Raw genomic sequence first — 17538 nt, 5'->3', positions numbered from 1 at the left:
TTCTTCCATCACCATATATTTGATCCCCCTTACCCTAATCTCCCACCCCCCACCCCCCTTACCCTCTGGTAACCACTAAACTATTGTCTGTGTCTATGAGTTTTTGTTTGTCTTGTTCTTTTGCTGTTTTTGGTTTATATACCACATATCAGTGAAATCATATGGTTCTCTCCTTTTTCTGTCTGACTTATTTCACTTAGCATCATACTCTCAAGATCCATCCATGTTGTCACAAATGTTCCTATATCATCTTTTCTTACTGCCGAATAGTATTCCATTGTGTATATATACCACAACTTCTTTATCCATTCATCTATCGAAGGACATTTTGGTTGTTTACATGTCTTGGCCACCGTAAACAAAACTGCAATGAACATTGGAGCACACGTGTCTTTATGTATAAATGTTTTCAGATTTTTTTGGGTAGATACCCAGGAGACGAATTGCTGGGTCATATGATAATTCTATTTGTAATTCTTTTTTTTTTTATTTTTTCATTAAATTTATTGGGGTGACAATGGTTAGTAAAATTACATAGATTTCAGGTGTACAATTCTGTATTACATCATCTATAAATCCCATTGTGTGTTCATCACCCAGAGTCAGTTCTCCTTCCATCACCATATATTCGATCCCCCTTACCCTCATCTCCCACCCCCCACCCTCCACCCCCCTTACCCTCTGGCAACCACCAAACCATTGTCTGTGTCTATGAGTTTCTGTTTCTCATTTGTTTGTCTTGTTCTTTTGTTGCTTTTGGTTTATATACCACATATCAGTGAAATCACATGGTTCTCTGCTTTTTCTGTCTGACTTATTTCGCTCAGCATTACACTCTCAAGATTCATCCATGTTGTCACAAATGTTCCTATATCATCTTTTCTTACCGCCGAATAGTAAGGAATACGTGTTTTTAATGTGCCAACTTTAAAGGAAAACTGCCACTAAAACATCAGTGAACCTTAAAGACTGTCACTGGATTTGAACCAACATTTGTGGTTTTATACAAAGTTCATAGACATCTGGATAGTAAAACTATAATAGTAAAGCTTGTAAGACTGTTTTAAAAATTTTTTTTGTTAGTTTCAGGTGCACAAGACAAAGTAATACTTAGACGTTTATCATTTATATCCCTCATACTGTGAACCCCCCCATCCACTATCCCTCTGAGATTGCACAGTGCCATTACATTTCCACTGTGTCTATTCCTAATGCTGTACTCCGCTTCTTGTAAGTGTGTGTATATATATATATATATATATATATATATATATATATATATATATGTATATATATATATAAAATTATAGTTGGCATTCATTATTGTTCAGCTTCAGCTTCAGGTGTACAATGCAGTGATCAGGCATCTACACCATCCCTGAGGTGGTCTCCCAAATGGGACAAGTGTCCATCGGATACCCTACAAAATCTTTACAACATTATTGATTACACTCCCCAAATTAATTTTCAAAACGCTGTGGCCATCTTGTGGTTACTGACTGTTTTCTAATCCCCTCACCTTTCCCTTTATCCCCACCCCCCCTCCCATCTAGCAACCCTCAGTTTTTCCTCTATGTCTCCAAAACTGTTTCTGATTAGTTCATTCACTTATTCTTTTCTTTAGATTCCGCATATAAGTGAGATCATATGGCATTTATCTTGCTCTGTCTGACTTATTTCACTTAAATGGTAAGGTTTCTTTCTTCTTTATGGCTGTGTAATACTCCATTGTAGAAATGTACCACAGTTTCTTAATCCAGTCATCTGCCGATGGGCATTTCAGTTGTTTCCAGGTCTTGGCTATTGTGTATAGTACTGCAATAAACATAGGAGTGCATAAAGTTTTTTGAATTAGAGTTTTGGATTTCTCCGGATAGATACCTAGGAGTGGAATTCCTGGGTCATAAGATAGTTCTACTTTCAGATTTTTGAGATTCCTCCATGCTGTTTTCCATAGTGACTGCACCAATCTGCAATCCCACCAACAGTGCACAAGCACAAGCGTTCCCTTTTCTCCACATCCGCGCCAGCACTTGTTGTTTGTTGATTTATTGATGATAGCCATTTTGACTGGGGTGAGGTGGTATCTCATTGTGGTTTTTATTTGCATTTCTCTGATGGTTAGTGAGGTTGAGCATTTCTTCATATGTCTGTTTGCCATCTGTATGTCCTTCTTAGAAAAATGTCTCTTCATGTCCTCTGCCCATTTTTTAATTGGGTTGTTTGTTTTTCTGGAGTTGAGCTGAGTGAGTTTTTAAAAATTTGTGATATTAACCCCTTATCAGACATGTCATTGGCAAATATCTTTTCCGATTCAGTAGGATCCCTTTTTGTTTTATTGATGGTTTCCTTTGCTGTGAAAAAACTTTTTAGTTTGATGTAATCCCACATGTTTATTTTTTCTCTTACTTCCCTCACGCAAGGGGATATATCAGTAAAAATCTTACTCTGGGTAATGTCTGTGAAGTTTCTTCCTATATTTTCTTCTAGGAATTTTATGGTTTCAGGTCTTACATTTAAGTCTTTAAGCCATTTTGAATTTATTTTTGTATGTGGTGAAAGGAGGTGTTCCAGCTTCATTTTTTTTCATGTGTCTGTCCAGGTTTCCCAGCACCATTTACTGAATAGACTGTCTTTACCCCACTGTACATTCTTGCTTCCATTGTCATAGATTAAATGACCACATAGTCATGGACTTATTTCTGGACTCTCTATTCTGTTCCATTGACCTATGTGTCTGTTTTTATGCCAGTACCACGCTATTGTGATTATTGTAGCCTTATAGTATAATTTGATGTCAGGTATTGTTATACCTCCCACTTTGTTCTTATTTCTCAAGATTGCTGAGGCTATCCGGGGTCTTTTATGGTCCCATATAAATTTTAGGATTCTATGTTGTATTTCTGTGAAAAACGTCATTGGTAATTTGATAGGAATTGCGTTGAATATGTATATTGCCTTAGGCAGGATGGAAATTTTAACTATATTAATTCTTCCTATCCATGAACATGGTATGTGTTTCCATCTATTTGTATCTTTTTTCATTTCTCTCTTCAGTGTCTTATAATTTTCTGAGTACAGATCTTTTACTTCTTTGGTTAAATTTATTCCCAGGTATTTTATAGTCTTTGAAGCAATTGTAAATGGGATTGTTTTTTAATTTCTCCTTCTGATGTTTTATTATTGGTATATACAAATGCAACTGATTTCTGAATGTTAATTTTGTGTCCTTCTACTTTACTAAATTCATCTATCAGCTCTAATAGTTTCTTGGTGGAGTCTTTTGGGTTCTCTATATATAGTATCATGTCATCTGCATATAATGACAATTTTACTTCCTCCTTACCAATTTGGATGCCTTTTATTTCTTTTTCTTGTCTGATTGTTGTGGCTAGAACTTCCAGCACTATGTTGAATAGAAGTGGAGAAAGTGGGCAACCTTGCCTTGTTCCTGATCTTAAGCCATTGTTTTAGCTTTTCCCCATTGAGTATGATGTTAGCTGTGGGTTTACCATATATGGCCTTTATTATGTTGAGATATGATCCCTCTATTCCCACTTTCTGAAGGGTTTTTATCATAAATGGCTGCTGGATTTTATCAAATGCTTTTTCTGCATCTATTGATATGATCATGTGATTTTTATTTTTCATTTTGTTAATGTGGTGTATCACATTTATTGATTTGCGGATGTTGAACCACCTTTGTATACCAGGGATGAATCCCACTTGATCATAGTGTATGATCTTTTTAATGTATTGCTGAATTCTGTTCGCTAATATTTTGTTGAGGATTTTTGCATCTATATTCATTAGAGATATCGGCCTGTAGTTTTTTTTGTGTTTTTTTTTGTAGTGTCTTTGTCTGATTTTGGTATCAGGGTGATAGTGGCTTCGTAAAAAGTGCTTGGGAGTCTTCCCTCCTTCTGGATTTTTTGGAAGAGCTTGAGGAGAATAGGTGATAATTCTTTTTTGAACGTTTTGTAAAATTCACCTGTAAAGCCATCTGGTCCAGGGCTTTTGTTTGTTGGGAGATTGTTGATTACTGTTTCAATTTCCCTGGTGGTAATCAGTCTATTCAGGTTTTCTGTTTCTTCTTGAGTTAGCCGTGGAAGGTTGTACGCCTCTAGAAAATTGTCCATTTCTTCCGATTGTCAAATTTGTTGGCATATAGTTGCTCATAGTAATTTCTTAATTTTTTTTTTTTTCTGCAGTGTCTGTTGTCACTTCTCCTCTTTCATTTCTGATTTTATTAATTTGGGTCCTCTCTGTCTTTTTTTTTAATGAGTCTGGCTAAAGGTTTGTCAATTTTGTTTATCTTCTCTAAAAACCAACTCTTGGATTCATTGATCTTTTGTATTGTTTTTCTGGTTTCTATTTCATTTATTTCCACTCTGATCTTTATTATCTCCTTCCTTGTACTCCCTTTGGGCTTATTTTGCTATTCTTTTTCCAGATCCCTTAAGTATGAAGATAAACTGTTGATTAGTGATGTTTCTTGTTTCTTTAGTTAGGCCTGCAACGCTATGAATTACCCTCTTAGGACTGCTTTCGCGGCATCCCATAGATTTTGGATCGTCATGTTTTCATTTGTGTTTGTCTCGAGATATCTTTTGATTTCTTCCTTGATCTCTTGGTTGACCCACTCACTATTTACTAACATGTTATTCAGCCTCCATGAATTGGTGTGTCTTCAGTTTTTTTCCTGTAGTTCATTTCTAATTTCATAGCACTGTGGTCAGAGAAGACAATTGGTATGATTTCAATTTTCTTAAATTTATCAAGACTTGTTTTGTGGCCTAACATATGGTCTATCTTGGAAAATGTTCCATGTGCACTTGAGAAGAACGTGTATTCTGCAGCTTTGGGGTGAAATGCTCTGAAAATATCGATTAAATCCAAGTGGTCTAATGTGTCATTTAAGGCTGTTGTTTCCATATTGATTTTCTGTCTGGAAGACCTGTCCCTTGTTGTCAGAGGTGTGTTGAAGTCCCTACTATGATAGTGTTACTGTTGATCTCTGTCTTTATGTCAGTCAATATCTGTTTTATATATTTAGATGCTCCTATGTTGGGTGCATAGATATTTACTAGGGTTATATCCTCTTGTCGAATTGATCCCTTTATTATTATATAGTGTCCATCTTTGTCTTTTCATGTTCTTCATTTTAAAGTCTATTTTGTCAGATATAAGTATTACAACTCCAGCTTTTTTCTCATTTCCATTTCCATGAAATACCTTACTACAGTCCTTCACTTTCAGCCTGTGTGTGTCTTTTGATCTGAGGTGAGTCTCTTGTATACAGCATATACAAGGGTCTTGCTTTCTTATCCACTCAGCCACCCTATGTCTCTTGATTGGAGCATTTAATCCATTTACATTTAAAGTGATTATTGATAGGTACATAGTTATTGCCATTTTAAAATTTGTAGTTAGATTGTTTTCATCTTTCTTCTATTTACAGAAGTCCTTTTAGTATTTCTTGCAATGCTGGCTTGGTGGTAATGAATTCCTTTAGCTTATTCTTTTCTTGGATGCTCTTTATCTCTCCATCAACTTTAAATGATAGCCTTGCTGGATAAAGCAATCTAGGTTGTAGGCCTTTGTTTTCCATCACTTTGAGTATCTCCTGCCACTCCCTCCTGGCCTTTAATGTTTCTGTAGAAAAGACATTTGATAGTCTTATGGGAGTTCCCTTGTATGTAACCCTCTGTCTTTCTCTTGCTACTTTTAGGATTCTCTCTTTGTCTTTAACCTTTGCCATTTTAACTATAATGTGTCTTGGTGTGGGCCTGTTTGGGTTTATCCTCGTTGGAACTCTCTGCACTTCCTTCATCAGGTTAGGGAAGTTGTCGGACATTATTACTTCAAATACGTTCTTAATCCCTTGCTTCCTCTCTTCACCTTCTGGTATTCCTATGATGCACATGTTGTTGCGCTTGATGTTATCCCAGAGGTCTCTTAAACCATCTTCATTGTTTTTTATTCATTTTTCTTTCTGTTGTTCTGTTTGAGTGATCTCTGCTAACTTGTCTTCTGAGTTGCTGATTCGATCCTCTGCTTCATCTAACCTGCTGTTAATTCCTTCAAGTGAGTTCTTTATTTCAGTAATTGTGTTTTTTAGTTCTAACTGGTTGTTTATTATGATTTCTACATCTTTTTTTATGTCATCTCTAAGCTCCTTAAACATGCTTATCATCAGTGTTCTGAACTCTGTCTCTGTTAGGTTGGTTACCTCTGTTTCATTTGGTTCCATTTCTGGAGGTTTCTTTACTTGGGACTTGTTTCTTTGTTTCCCCATTCTGGCTGACTCTCTGTGTTTGCTTCGATGTATTAGGTAGATCCCCTAGAGTTCTTAGTTCTTGCTCTGTTATCTTATGTAGTATGTGTCCTTTATATTTGACTTGCACCACTTCCTTCTTCTCCTCTGTGTGTGCTCCAAAGGTGACTCTTGTGTTGTGTATATTGTCCTGTTAAAGAAGATCTTTAATTGCTTTTTGCTTGTGAGTAGGTGGGGTTAACTCCTAGGCTGACTAGTTGTGAGACTTGGCTTTGCCCACCGCAGGGTGTTCTGCTGCGTGAGGGTTGACCACTTAAATGTGGTTTGGCCTCTATGGGCTCTTGTGCCTGTATAGAATTCCCTCTGGGTGTGTCACTTGCAGGTAAAACCCGGTAGTACTCTGGTTTGGTCTGGAGTTGGCCTCTGGGTATGTTGAACCTTGTGCCTCTTAAGCTGGGCCCTGGTAGGGCAATTTCAGAACAAAGCAAATCACCAAGCACAACAACAGCAACAACAACAAAGAAAAAATCAAATACATTCACATGTAAAAACAACCGACAACCCACACTCAACACAGGCAAAGATATCAAAGATATAAAGACAAAACAATAAAAAAGCAGCGCCAGTCTTGGCTTAAACCCACCAAGTAATCTCCAGGTTGTCCTCGGCTGTACCAAAGAGTCCTCTGTGTATTGTGCAGGCAGAGCTGGTCACCTGGTGCCCAGAGTGACGTTGGGACTGCAGATTTAGATACATAGGGCTGAGAAGTCTGGATGGTAGTTTCTACAAAGTGCAGTTTCTGCTCTGGCCTGCACATATGCACACTGAGAGTAGCACCACCAGCCCTGTGTCCAGTTCTCCTGAGTCTTAGGGCACTTCTGTGCGTGCGTGCGTGTGTGTGTGTGTGTGTGTGTGTGTGTGTGTGCGGCATGTATGTGGTGGGCGGGAGATTTCTGAGCTGCTGAAAGCCCAGAGCTGTGTCTGCCACTTGCTGCTGATCCCTGGGAGTGCCTCTGCAGTTGTAATTGCCCTGCCCTAGGCAGACCAGAAAGGGTAGGGGCTGGGGATGGAGGGTCTTCTCTCTCCCAGCCCAGCCATGTCACACTCTTCCCACAGGACAGAAAAGGTGGTGGCTGGGGGTGGAGGAGTCTCTTCTTTCCTGGCGCAGCAAGAATCAGACTCTTCCCAGCCTCTTCCCTGGGTCAGAGCTGCACGCCAGTCTTCCCAGAGCCTGAGCACTAAGGCTCCTTTGTAATCTGACACTACTCCTCAGTTCAGGGGCCAGTTTAAGTCTCTGGAAGGGTGGGGGTAAGGTTGGAAGAGTGGGGGGCCCAGGTATGGAGTTTGTGTCCCTTGATCTAGGGCCCAACTGGAGGTCTCAGTGGAGGTTATTGCCTCAAATGCTGGATATGCTGCCCCCTCGGTGGGAGAGATCAGCTGTGGGACGCAGGGAAAGAGCCCACCTCCTGGCTTTTGTGTTCTCTGTTCCATCCTGGGATCCCCTGCATCTCTGCTGCTGTGGATGCCGGCCGCGTCTCCACAGCCGAAGGTGTGGGCCACATCCCCACAGCCGCAGATGCGGCCATGTCTCCACTCTACTCCCTTCCCCCATCCCCTGCTCGCCCAATTTGCCCACCTTCACGTAATCCTTGCATGAGTCTCTTAGCTGTTCTGTGTGATGAGCAGAGAGTCCTTTGATGGGTTATAGATGTCCTGTTTGTGATAAGATCCAGAGGAGAACTCAAAAAGTGAGCCCCGCTGCCGCCATTCCTATGACGTCACTTAGGGTATGGCCTTTTACACTTAGTAACATGCATTTGAAATTCATCTACATTGTTGCATATATAAGTAGTTTGTTCCTTTTTATTGCCTAGCAGTATTCTGTTGTAGGGATGCACATTGATTTGATCATTCATTCACAGTTGAAGGCTGTTTGAGTTGTTTCCAGTTTGTGACTATTATTTTAAAAAGCTACTATAAGTGTTTGCATACCAGTTTTGTATGAATATACATTTGTATTTATCTTGGGTAAATATGTGTAGCTAGAAGTAGATGAGTGAATCTTACAGTAAGTTTAGATTTAACTGCATAGAAAACTGTTATCTTATCTTCTCAAGTGGCTGTGACATTTTCCATTCCAACCAGTAATGTATGAGAGCTCTAGTTCTTCAACATTCTTGCCCATACTAGGTATTGTCAGTATTTTTTTAAATTTAGACATTCTGATAACTGTATAGATGTACCTAAGTATGGTTTTAATTTTAATTTTTCTAGTGACTAATAATATTGAGTATCTTTTCATATTTGTCATCTATATATCTTCTTTGCTCCCATGTCTATTCAAATAAGTACTTTACATTTTTAATTGTATTGTTTTCCTATTATTGACTTTTGAGAGTTCTTTATATATTCTGAATATGAGGCCTTTATCAGACATGTGTTTTGCCAACATTTTCTCCCAGTCAACTTGTCTTTTCATTTTCTTAACAGTGTTTTTCAAAGAGTTAGTTTCTGCCCCTCCATTTTTAAAACTACAGTTTTAGTCTATCGTCTTTCAGTTTCTAAGCCCTCATATTAACAAATTTGCACTAATTCCTCATGAACAAATTACAGTATATCTTTTGGAATTTGATGGGGCTAGGAGAAAATAGACAGTGAAGATAGCCTAGTTCTGCATAACATTTATTTGGATAACGTAACAATGAGGAAGTCTCTCGGCTGAAAGTAGCAAAAAATCCAACTTCCATGGCTTGAGTAAATAGGACTATTTTTCTTTGTTACAAGTTGAGAGAAGAGAGCAGCTGCTTCTTGAGTGGGGATTCAGGAGCTCCGTGTGGTCAGAGCTGAAATCTATATATCATCATCATCTTGGCCTTTCTCTAGTAGTGAAAGATTGCTGATACAGCTGATTGTATCCACACTCAGGACAAGAAGTAGAGAAGGGAAAAGAACACAACTTGTGGCAAGAGAGCAACACGTTCCCAGAAGCCTCTCAACAACTTCCAGTTGAATTCTCATGGGACAGAACTGGGTCATATGGCCAGGCAATGCTGGGAGGAGCAGGCTGGGTTCCGCGAGTCTACCTAATGTCTGCCTCACACAGCAATTTTTCAGTAACATCAAAATATGAAAGGTAATAAAACTGTAAGAGCAGAAGACATAACAATCAAAATCTAGGTTTGAACTCAAGATTTTTTTCACATTTTGCAGGCAAAGCAGCTAAATTCTGAAGGCATCATTCCAATTGCATCTTAGGCATGCATATAAATGCAATAATAGATATATAGTAGCTATTAGTATAAGAATAATATTAGAATAAGAATATTAGAATAAGAATAATGGATTATGGGTTTATGAGGCCACATACTTTATCTTATTTACTGCCTCTTGAAGATACATACCTAGTAGAAAATTAAGATGCATAGATAGTAGGTCACTTAAAGTCATGTAGAAAAGGGATCCAGGACAAGAAACTCATGACATATAATTGTCATCCCTTACCTACCTTTCTGTACCAATCAGGGTTTTCAAGATCAAGAAGAAGGATTCAGTGTAAAGTTTGTACTGTGATATTGTCTACACAGCCTGTATATGCATGTATAAACGAAAGCTCAAAGGCAAAAATCCTCTTGCACTAGAATTTTAGCTGCTTGTCTTCAACCCCATCTAAATGGGAATTCTGTTGTAAACTTGGTAAATAAATTGAAATTAAAGTGAAGCTTTTACTTCATTTGTATTTGTTTTTGTCTCAGTGATAAATTGTCCATCCAGAAAAAGTAGTCTATTTGCTTTTTAATTTAAAGAAAAGTAAAATTTGAACGGTTCATTACAACATTTTAAAAACAGCCCTTCCATAATGAGCGCTAATGTTAATTCAGAGTTTCCAAAGCAGCCATTAATTGTTTTTCTTTCATATTTTGGCCCAGGTGCCTAACACCCTGACTAGAATGTTAGCGGAACAAATGAATAAAGGAAACTTCTGAACCAACTCACTACAATTTCATTGCCTTTACTGAGTTGATCTATATTTGTATTTTTCCAGTAGCTTGAAATACATCCTAAATATGCAAAATGCTATTGAATCTGTGAGTATTATTCAAGGTTAGGAAATTCCTGACACTAAAATGTAAGGTAAAACTGTGTACAACAGTTTCTATCAATTATTTGACTTTCACTAGAAATTAAACCCATCTTAACCAATGGAATGTGCTTAGAAATGCTATAGCTAAAGTTTGCCAGAAATGTGGGGACCCAAAGGATTCTGGAAGCTATAAACCCTACTGTCCCTTATTGAAGCTCATACAACCATTTTCAGATTTTCCTTTAAGAACTCTCTCAGGGTATCTGCTAAGATCCTTTAGCTTTCTATAACAACTTTCTCAAAATTTTACAAATACTTTTATAATTGTCCTCAAAAAGTAAACTAGGCAACGATACAAGTATATCATGTCCCTTAGGAAATGAGAGGCTAAAAAGTTTTCGTAAGGTGACACAGCTAATAGAAATAGAATTAGTATCTCCAAGCTTTGACTTGACTCTGTAACCAAACCATGTCCCTTTCACCCCGCTTTTGGAAATCAACTAATCAGAATGTATTATTTTATTTCACCTAATCTAGTATATTATAATCCTAATGGAAGACTCAAATACTGTTTCACTGTCATTTGGAGTGATGAATTTGTTGTTTTCAGAATTGTTGTATTGTACATTTACAGCCACCACTTGTACAGTGGTAGATGTCATAGGAAAATTAGATACCTTTATTCAAAATATAAATAAAAACTCGGGACATCTGCAAGGTTTTGTTTCCACACATGCTGCCAGAAAGTAGTGGTCAGATGCTGTCTTATTATAAGAAAGCCTAATGTGGTTGAAAAAGGAAAGAATTTGGAGGCAGTTGGGTGTGAATCTCTGTACTAAATCTGCCACCAACTAGCTGTGGGATCATAGGCATGTCACCCTCTCTATGGCTATTTTCTCATATGTGGAATGACTGAATCATAAGCTGTGAAATTGAATGAACTCATAGATCTAAAATGCTTAGCATTACCCTTGGCCTAGAATAAGTCCTCATTAAATGCATGCCAGAATCATGATAATTTACTCCAAACATTATTTTTTGAACATTTCTAAGACCCTTTACTCAGTGCTATAAAGTGTGTTTTTATGGCTTATTGATTATTACATACAAGAAGAGAAGATATAGCTTGATTCCTTAGTTTAGGATTTCTCAATCTCAACACTTGACATTTTGGCAGATAATTCTTTGCAGTGGGGGGATACCCTGAGCACGGCAGGATGTCTAGCACAATCCAGGCCTGTACGTACCAGATGCCAGTATCACTGTCCTTCTCCCCATTTGTGACAACCCAATATGTTTCCACACATTGCCAAAAAAATGTCTCCTGGGGTGGGGTGTGGGGATTACTACCAGTTGAGAACTACAGTCTTCAATCAATTCTTTGTAAAAAGTGCTCATGAACTTCTAGTCCTAGGAGATTCTTCCCAAAAGATCCCGGGTCAAATAAGTTGGCAAACATTTAATAATAATTAATAATAATAACACCAGTTGTACTATTGTAAGGCTCAAATGTAGGTCCGTTAGTCAGGAAAACCTGTATACTTTCTACAACATTCTGGGTCCCGATTTCACCGCTATCCTTCCTATTTCATCTAAATGTTAATATGAACCCATAGTCGATATGTTGCTCTGTGTTATTAGTTTTAAGAATCTCTTACTTTACTTGTCTTTGCTCCTGAATACTATTTGATCTGTATATCTATGAATTATGAATGTATGTCATGAACAGTAATATACTTTTCAACTTGTAAGGAAAAGATATTGTTATCCCAGCTTTCTGGAGTATTAATTTAGAAAACTATTTTTAAAGTGTTACCTAGATTCAGGAAGTAACTACGTGTATCCTTTTATCACATATTTGACAGATAGAGCATTTATAATGGTAAAAATTTTTACCGACACAGTAGTTTTTATAAGACTATGTGTAATAAAAATAAAGGTGAGAGTTTTATATTTGATAAACATGGAAAGCCAAATTAAAAACTTCTGAATAAAAGTGATTGTCTTTTCTCACCCAGTATCCCCCCACCACAAAAAAAAAAAAAAAAAAGAGGAAGGATTTTTGGCCCAAATCATCAGGATAATTGATTCAGACCTATTTCACTTTGTGATAGGAAACTTTTGTATTGCAATGAAAATTTATTGTCCTGTCTGCAGTGAAAGACAATAACCCCTTACACATTCTTTTTTTTTTTTTTTTTATGTGAACATTTTAGGTATATCAATACATGCATGAAACGATAACTGTTAATGGCTGTCCCGAATTCCGTGCCAGGGCCACAGCAAAGGTAAGGCTTGAGTAACTTTAAAAATATACTTAACCCCAGTGATCTAGTAATTGATTGTGCGCGTGTGTGTTTCAGGTATTCTCGTGTGTACACTGTAAGAGAATTTAGACATCAGTGGCAGCCCAGAGTCTAGAACCAGTACTACTTCCCAGGTAAAAATCCTAATGGAAAATTGAACGTTTCTGCTGCTTCTGTAGCTTAAGAAAGGAGAATGATTTCATTAAACTCACTAAATGTCCATTTAGCACAAGCAAATCTACTGATTCATTGTATGAAATACTGCTTTTTTTTTTTTTGACACATTCCACTGATCCAAAAGAACCTGTTCCCTATAGCGTGCGTAAAGACTTATTTGCCCAAGTCTAAAGATTTGACATTAAGCAAACTCACCTGACACCCAATGATGTAGTATTTATTCTTCCATGTATGCAGCTGAGCAGTGGGTAACTGCTGAAAGAATGTGACGTTAACCTAAAGGGAAGACCTGTCACCTTCTGTGGCAGTGACCACATTTGCTCTTTAAAAACTGAAATCCAGAGATTGCAGAGATCTACTGATGGAAATGTTAGAACAATAGGATCATGAAATTATCTGGAAAATAGATAATTAGGAAATAATAGTTTTAAGCTAAAATCACTGGTGCAGTCCTTATTTTACAAATGTAGAAATGTTATAATACATACACACTTGCTTTTTAAAAGCTTTTCTTCTTTTAATAATGTATCAGAAACAAGATCTGGTAAAAATAATCAGAATTTTCCATTTAGCTCTTTTGTGTTACATCACTCCTTGTTTGGTTTCTCTCCTGATTTTTCAGTTTTCATCCTGTAACTGAACACTGTGGATTTGTAAGGTTTTGTGTGTTTTTTTTAACCCAAACAAAAAGAGGGTATTATCATCATTACATCATGCTTTGCTTGTACTGAAGTGGAACACACACAGAAAAATGATCCCTACCTGGTTTAATTAAGGGGAAAGTGAATTTTATGTAGTGTTTTACCATTCTCATTTCTTATTCATGTAGAACAGCAGGATAGCAGCATAATGTTGCAATAGCACAATATTTTCTGGTTGTTTCTGGGCTGTCTGCATTGCATCCATGTCAGCCATGAAAATCTATGCATGACGACAAGGTTTGCATGAGCAAATGCATGTAGCTAAAACCAAGCCATTATTTCCATATCATTCACTATCTTTCACTAAATGCAGACAGTAGCATAATGCTAAATTGATGTGATAACGCTGTGTGTGGAAAAGAATGTACAGCAGTTGGGAATCAATATTTTTACAGTGTTGAGTAAATCACTTTATAGCAGGTACCTATCTAATCAACTGTGGTTAGAAAAGGTTAATAAAGGTGGAAAAAAAGAAGCAGGCAGAGAATCTTTTCTTGATAGAAACTACTTAAATGCTGTCATTTTATTTCCATGAGGGATGGGAACTAATGGTAAGTTGCTTTGTTTTGTTTTGGGTTTTTTTACTTATTTTTTAATTAATATATGAGTTTTAAAATAAAATTATGTCCACATTAAATGATATTTTGTACTTCTAGGTATAAAACTAGAGACTACTCATTTTGCCTCCATTGCTATAGTAGTTGAGATATTAATGTTAAAGGTAGGGGGGGAAAGTCCTGTGCCAGATAAGAGAACCTCTCATAATAATATGGTATGTTGATGTGAAATAATAATAATCTGTTTGAATCTGTTATTTTATTGTAGCTTCCGTTTTCTTTTGGCATCTTCAAAAGAAAAGGAAACTAAATGTGCTAAGTCAGTGCTCTGGCAATAGCAGAATTATAGATGTACTCACCAGTATATATACATCTAAGTGGTCCCCAGTGTATTGAATAAATATTGATGAACATTTATGTGCAAACATGGGGTTAGACTGTGTGTCATACAAAGAAGTGTAAGCCTCGATCTCTACCTTTTAGGTGATCATAGTCAACATATATACATACTAATTATAGTATCTGTACAATATGTAGGTAGTATATGGACCAAACCTATTCGAAGCCCAAGAATAGGAGGAATTCCATCTAACTGAGGTAATTGGGAAAGATTTTCATGAGAAGGGAAATTTTTGTCATAATGTATAAGGTCTAGACAGCAGGAAATTGCTGCTCTGGACTTTACCAAAGAAAAGAATCGTAGATGACTAAGTGGAAGAAACCCTCTTTTGTGTGTTCTTTCTTTCACAGGAGAATGCTATAAAAATATGAAGAGTTGCCTGATCCACCCACTGCAAAGCATATGATTAGCTTTATTTTCCTTGTTTTGTTACCAAATGACCATCTTTTCTTTCAGGCAACAGTTGCAGCTTTTGCAGCTAGTGAAGGCCACTCCCACCCTCGGGTAGTTGAACTGCCAAAGACTGATGAAGGCCTTGGTTTTAACGTGATGGGAGGAAAGGAGCAAAATTCCCCCATTTATATCTCTCGCATCATTCCCGGAGGGGTGGCTGAAAGACATGGAGGCCTCAAAAGAGGAGACCAGCTGCTATCAGTGAACGGAGTGGTATGTTCATAAAATAACCAGAGGTTTTCACCTCAAGCACATTCTTTTCTCTGCTGCTACAGAACTCAATGTTGAAATTGTAGAACAAATCTTAATTTGGTGTCCAAAAAGCTTCCTAAGCATCGATGGGTATTAAACCTACAAAAGCAGTAATTTTATAGTTTTTATGACTCATTTTATCTTGTTCAGGTATAAGTATGAACTAGTTGGAAAATCGTGCCAACTGGTAAAATTTACCCCATATAATTCTCTAATTGATGTTAGAAGAACATAATTTCAAGGCACTTTTTATTCAAAGTTACTATAAGCAAATATACACATTTTAAAAATAAAGATAAAATTCCTCAGCCTGTATTTTTTTCATTTTAATTAAAGAGGAAGGACAATTTATTTATATATATAAAATAACATACATGGAAAAGGCTAGTGCACAGACAATTCTTTAAGCCAGGTATAGAGCTATTGTATAATAAAAATATGTCAGCCTCCTCCACAAAAATGGTTGATTACATTATCTATTCATATATATATATAGAATTCTTAGTTTTCACATGAAATTAGAGTAAATTAAAATATATAGCATTTTAAAGTAAAAGTAGGAACATACAATTTTTTCATGAACCCATATTCTTCTGCTACAATTACCTCCACTTGTAATAATGAGTTGCAAAAGAAATAGCTTTGTGTAAAATGAATAATCTTTCCCCATAACTACTACTTAAATAAAAAATGAGTAACCTAAAAGCATATACTTCAGATGTATAAATAGGGACATATCAATGATTACCTTCCTACTAATCTAAAATCTTTTCCCTAAGAACTTAAGATTTTAATAAATAAACTAGATTTGGGTATTTGTGGCCATATTGATTTCTGCTTAGAATATCTGGAATAAAATGCATTTGGAATGTGATATTTTATTGGTAACTAGGGAGTAAATTCTTCTTCTATTTATATCCCGCATTTTATTTCTTTTTCTTTTCAGCCTGACTAGTAGTTTTATAGAACCCAAAACTATTCATTCAACTCTGCTGATCTCTGATGTAAATGAAAATCATCAATCCAAGAATATTTTATATCACTTCAGTATTCCAATTCTAAAATTACCATTTCATTTACTTTTCTCTATGTAACAAAGCTTTCAGATGAGCTCTTTATTGACTTTTGGATAACTTGACTTTTTCAAAGCATGTTTCAACTGATAATTTCAGAGTCAAACTTTCTAGTAGATTGCTCTAGAGCTAGGTCATGTAATTGTATCACAAAATAATCTGTGCCTCATTGTATGAATTTACAATTTTTCTGAATATATTGGGTAGATCGAAAGAAGATATAGGTTTTAAAACTTGAAAACTACAAAAAGGAACCAAAAATATATGAATAGTTATTGTAATTACATAAAGCAACAATAAATATATGAAATCACTTTAATAGGTGGTTTACTTTTAACTGTCTGCCAAGGGAGCTGAGTCTTTGTTTAACCATACATTTGCAGGGGAGACAGCTATAGGCATTTCATAATCACTCATCCTTCCCTTGCAATGACTGTGTGACTATCTGGGAGGCTGTGGGTGGTGGTGGGGGTGGGGTGGGTATTGGAGCAATGGAATCAGGCACATCAGACTTTACCACTCAGTATCTATATAATTATGAATTAATGTCCCTTAAACTTGAATTTCCTAATCTAGATGATGGGAGTAGTAACTAATCTGAAGGGTGCTGATGAAGATGAAGCTGAGGCAAAATGTCTGTTAAGAACTGTCCCGTGATATTATAATTTGGTCACACACATCTGATAGGTAAGGGCGGTTACTGAAGAAGGCTGAAGAGAGCCAGCAGTCCTTCTCTGATATGGCTAATGCTATTTAGGGTAAAGGTAGGTCTTAAAGCGACCTCTGCTACATACATAAGCATATTTTACCAAACATTTATTAGCAAAAAGACATTAATGGACTAAAACAACTGCTTCCGTAAATTTGGTGAAATCCCAGTTCTCTGTCCATTCAGATGTTCCAATCATTACCTTGGAAGGAAGGTTCACTTGAGGCAGATGAAACAACATTCCGAGGCCAGGATTTTGTTACCCTTATATTCAGGATCATACAACCAGAAATTCTATTAAACTGACCTTTGGAAATAGGAAAGTTTGATGATCAAACTTAGGCCATTAATTCTATGGTACAGGCTACGAGTTTCATTATGATCTTTTATACCCTGTTCATGTTAAGGTGTGGATGTCTCCAAAAGTCTTTAATATTTCACATACAGTGTGATATTAATTAATTAAATTCCATTTATCATGCTTGTTAATGAGTCATTCGTTTTGCTAATGAGAACCCATTTCTGCCATATTTTTGCTATTAAGCAATGCAT

At 36.6% G+C, this 17538-nt stretch overlaps 1 protein-coding gene across 1 annotated transcript in view; it reads left to right on the top strand.

The window, feature by feature from the left end:
- The window catches only part of LIN7A (lin-7 cell polarity scaffold A), a 159654-nt gene that overhangs the window by 101540 nt on the left and 40576 nt on the right, over positions 1 to 17538 (top strand). Inside the window, exons 3-4 of the mRNA XM_019751288.3 lie at positions 12575 to 12646; positions 14956 to 15165. Of these exons, the coding sequence (XP_019606847.1) occupies positions 12575 to 12646; positions 14956 to 15165 (282 nt within the window). The remainder of the gene's footprint in view (positions 1 to 12574; positions 12647 to 14955; positions 15166 to 17538) is intronic.

This window comes from Rhinolophus sinicus, chromosome 1 (assembly GCF_057876585.1).
Source record: "Rhinolophus sinicus isolate RSI-liver-muscle chromosome 1, RSI-T2T, whole genome shotgun sequence".
In the NCBI taxonomy this organism is placed as follows: Eukaryota; Metazoa; Chordata; class Mammalia; order Chiroptera; family Rhinolophidae; genus Rhinolophus; species Rhinolophus sinicus.
This window is presented reverse-complemented; position numbering and strand designations above follow the sequence as displayed.